Source organism: Gossypium raimondii, chromosome 10 (genome assembly GCF_025698545.1).
Source record: "Gossypium raimondii isolate GPD5lz chromosome 10, ASM2569854v1, whole genome shotgun sequence".
Taxonomy (NCBI): domain Eukaryota; kingdom Viridiplantae; phylum Streptophyta; class Magnoliopsida; order Malvales; family Malvaceae; genus Gossypium; species Gossypium raimondii.
In genome coordinates this window covers 47,912,572-47,916,307 of record NC_068574.1, presented here as the reverse complement: position 1 = coordinate 47,916,307, position 3,736 = coordinate 47,912,572, and the positions used below count along the sequence as shown (strand labels likewise).

Genomic DNA, 3,736 nt, shown 5'->3' with positions numbered 1-3,736 from the left:
AATGTGATTTCTGCATTGAGGGCCGAAAATTTGGTTCGTAAGAGATGTGAGGTGTATCTGGCTTACATCAGTGTTTCAGATTCTGGGGATTCTTCGGTTAAGGATATCAAAATGGTTAAGGAGTTTCCAGTCGTTTTTCCTTAAGAGCTACCTAGGTTACCTCTGAATCGTGAAGTAGAGTTTGTGATTGAGCTCCTTTCTAGTACAGCTTCGGTGTCCATCTACCCTTATAGAATGGCACTGAAAGAGCTTGTGGAGTTTAAGGCCTAGATTCAAGAGTTACTAGATCATGGGTTCATCCGCCCTAGTTTGTCTCTGTGAGGAGCACCGGTTCTGTTTGTGGAAAAGAAGGGTGGATCCATGCGTATGTGTATTGATTACCAACAACTGAAGAAGTTGACCATAAAGAATAAGTACCCCGTACTGAGGATAGACGATTTGTTTGATTAGTTCCAAGGCGCTTCAATTTTCTCCAAGATTGACCTTTAATTGGGATATTATTAGTTGAGGGTTAAGGAGATTAATGTACACAAGACAGTATTTAAGACTCGGTACGGTCATAACGAGTTTCTAGTGGTGCCATTTGGACTGACGAGTGCACCAGTAGCTTTTATGAATCTGATGAACTGAGTGTTCTAGCCCTATCTAGATCAATTCGTAGTGGTATTTATTGACGATGTACTGGTGTATTTGAAGACTGAGGATGAGTACGATGAACACCTCAGAGTGGTTCTACAGATTTTGCGAGAGAAACAACTGTACGCCAAGTTCAGTAAATGTGAGTTCTACTTACGTGAAGTAACGTTTTTGGGACATGTGATTTCTGCTGAGGGGATTAGAGTCGATCCTCGAAAGGTTGAGGCTGTTTTGGATTGGAAGCAGCCTAAGACTATATCCGAGATACATAGTTTTTTGGGACTGGCAGGGTATTATCGACGATTTGTGGAGGGGTTTTCTCTGATTGTCGCACCATTAACTAAGCTACTACATAAGGGTATACCGTTTAATTGGACTGATTCGCAGTAAGAGAGATTTGAGAAGCTCAAAACTGTACTGACGGAGGCCCCTGTTCTAATACAGCTAGAGTCTGGAAAAGAGTTTACTGTGTGTAATGATGCATCACATGTCGGTTTGGGATGTGTATTGAATCAAGAGGGTAAGGTGGTAGCGTATGTGTCTCGTCAGCTTAAGACTCATAAGGAAAATTATCCGACGCATGACTTGGAGTTGGTCGTGGTGGTATTCGCACTGAAAATCTAGAGGCATTACTTGTATGGTGAGGAGTGTATTATTTACATTGATCACAAAAGCGTCAAGTACCTCTTCACTTAGAAGGAGTTGAATCTTAGCCTGGTAAGGCTAATGTGGTGGCTAACGTACTGAGCCGTAGAGCTATGACTAACCTAAGGGCGATGTTTGCTCGCCTTAGTTTATTTGATGATGGTAGTCTGTTGGCTGAACTTCAAGTTAAACCGATGTGGATAGAGTAGATTAAGGGTAAATAGATAGAGGATGAGTCGTTGGGTCTTTGTTTCTTACAGGTTGAGAGTGGGAATACCGAGGATTTTGGACTGAATAGCGAAGGGGTGCTCTGTTTCTGTAGGAGAATCTGTGTGCCAAAAGATACTGAACTAAGATAATCTATATTGCGAGAGGTGCATAGTAGCTCTTATGCTATGCATCCTAGCGGAAAAAAGATGTACCATGACCTTCGTGAATTAATTGGTGGTCAGGTCTTAAGAGAGAGGTTATCGAATTTATGTCTAAGTGTCTGACTTGCCAGCAAGTTAAAGCTGAGCATCAGTTACCTTCGGGTTTGTTGCAGCCAATCAAGATTCCACTTTAGTAGTGGTAGAGAGTGACTATGGACTTCGTTAGTGGGTTACCCCTCACACCTACTAAAAAGGATTCTGTGTGGGTCATCGTGGATCGTACCGACTACTATTTGCAAAAGTTGGCTAAATTGCATGTGTTTGAGGTAGTGAGACTGCATGGGATACCAGTTTCAATAATATCTAATAGGGATCCTCGTTTCACGTCTCAATTCTTGAAGAAGCTATATGAAGTTCTGGTACAAGATTGGACTTTAGTACTGCGTTTCATCCTCAGACTGATGGTCAGTCAGAAAATGGTGATTCAGATATTGGAGGATATGTTGAGAAGTTTTGTGATTGACTTCCGAGGTAGTTGGGAGGATTACCTGTCGCTAGCAGAATTTGCATATAACAACAGCTATCAGTCTAGCATTCAGATGGCACCCTATAAGGCATTATATGGTCATAGGTGTCGTACACCTTCATGTTGGATTGAGTTGGGCGAGCGACGTGTTTTGGGCCCTGAACTAGTCTCTGATACCAATGATAAAGTTAAATTAATTCGAGATCGACTGAAAGCGGCATCAGACAGACAAAAGTCCTATGCAGATCTGAAGCGTCGTGAGATTGAGTTTTCAGTAGGGGACTTCGTTTTCCTCAAGGTCTCACCCTGGAAGAAGGTACTAAGATTTGGTTGCAATGGCAAGTTGAGCCCTAGATTTATTGAACCTTATCGTGTGCTTAAGTAAGTGGGACCAGTTGCATACCGGTTGGAATTACCTTCAGAATTGGATCGAATTTACGATGTGTTTTACATCTCTATGTTAAGGTGGCTATCGCTCTGATCCCACGCATATTGTTCCTATTGAGGAGATCGAGGTTAGGCCAGATCTAACTTTTGAGGAAGAGCTAGTTTAGATATTGGAGCGAGATGTAAAGGTTCTAAGAAGAAAATCTATCCCACTGGTTAATGTTCTTTGGAGTAATCATATCTCTGAGGAGGCCACATGGGAGTCTGAGGATGCGATACTACGACAATATCATTATCTATGTTGATCAGGTAAAATTTCAAGGCCGAAATTTTCTTTTAGGGGGTAGAGTTGTATCGCCCCAAAAATCTCTTATATATTTATTTTTTATATGTTTGTGACATAAATATCTATTAGCTTTAGTGGTTATATGTTCTGGGAGTGTTTGGGAGGTCCCAAGTTTAAGCCTTGACTTGGGAAAATTTTTGGTAAAATATGTCAGAATGGGTCTGCTAGTCTGGTGGTTAAGTGGAGTGTTAATGTTGTAAAAGGTCTGGAGTTCGAGTCCCTGCAGGGGCAAAGAGGATAATTTTTGCTCTTTGTTTCGGCAAGAGGTTGTTTTGACTGGGTTTCTGAGTAGTAGTGGCATGGTAGGGGAGTGTTGGAGTGATTTTAGGAGAAAAATTTAGGATTGGAGTATTGGAGTGATTTTAGGAGGAAAATATGAGATTGTGGAGTTATCTTTCTCCCAATTTCAGTAATTTGGCATAGTTTTTTCTTTTCTTTTTGCTCCACTATTTTCTTTTGCTTTTCTTTCCTATTTTCTGTTGTTTTTCCTCCCTCAACTCCCCATTGTTGCTCCGAAATTTTAATTGGTATTCTTTCTTCCTCTTTCACTTGTGTTTTTCTATTCAATTGTTCGAGATTGCATAACGTTGTGTTGTGTGTGGTTGGTAAGCTTGAAACTATTGTTAGACTATCGATTCTTTTGCTTATTAATTGATTAAGAGGGGTTTTGCTGGTTTTAGGTGTTAATCGAGAGGCTGTGCAGTGGTCTTCAATGATTTAAGTGTTTAGGATCTCTGTTGATTAACCGAAGTGAAGAGTTTTTTTTATGATTATAGTTTGGTATACCTCACCGAATTTTGATTAATTATCTATTAAAGATAACTG

The 3,736-nt window shown here is 40.6% G+C and overlaps 1 protein-coding gene across 1 annotated transcript; it reads left to right on the top strand.

Annotated features, from left to right (window-relative positions):
• The first annotated feature begins 289 nt into the window (after nt 1-289).
• Nucleotides 290-1,026, top strand: LOC128033989 (uncharacterized mitochondrial protein AtMg00860-like). The gene is made up of 2 exons (XM_052622495.1): nt 290-364; nt 697-1,026. Exons 1-2 carry the CDS (start codon nt 290-292, stop codon nt 1,024-1,026), a joined length of 405 nt encoding a protein of 134 aa, XP_052478455.1.
• Nucleotides 1,027-3,736: the final 2,710 nt, after the last annotated feature.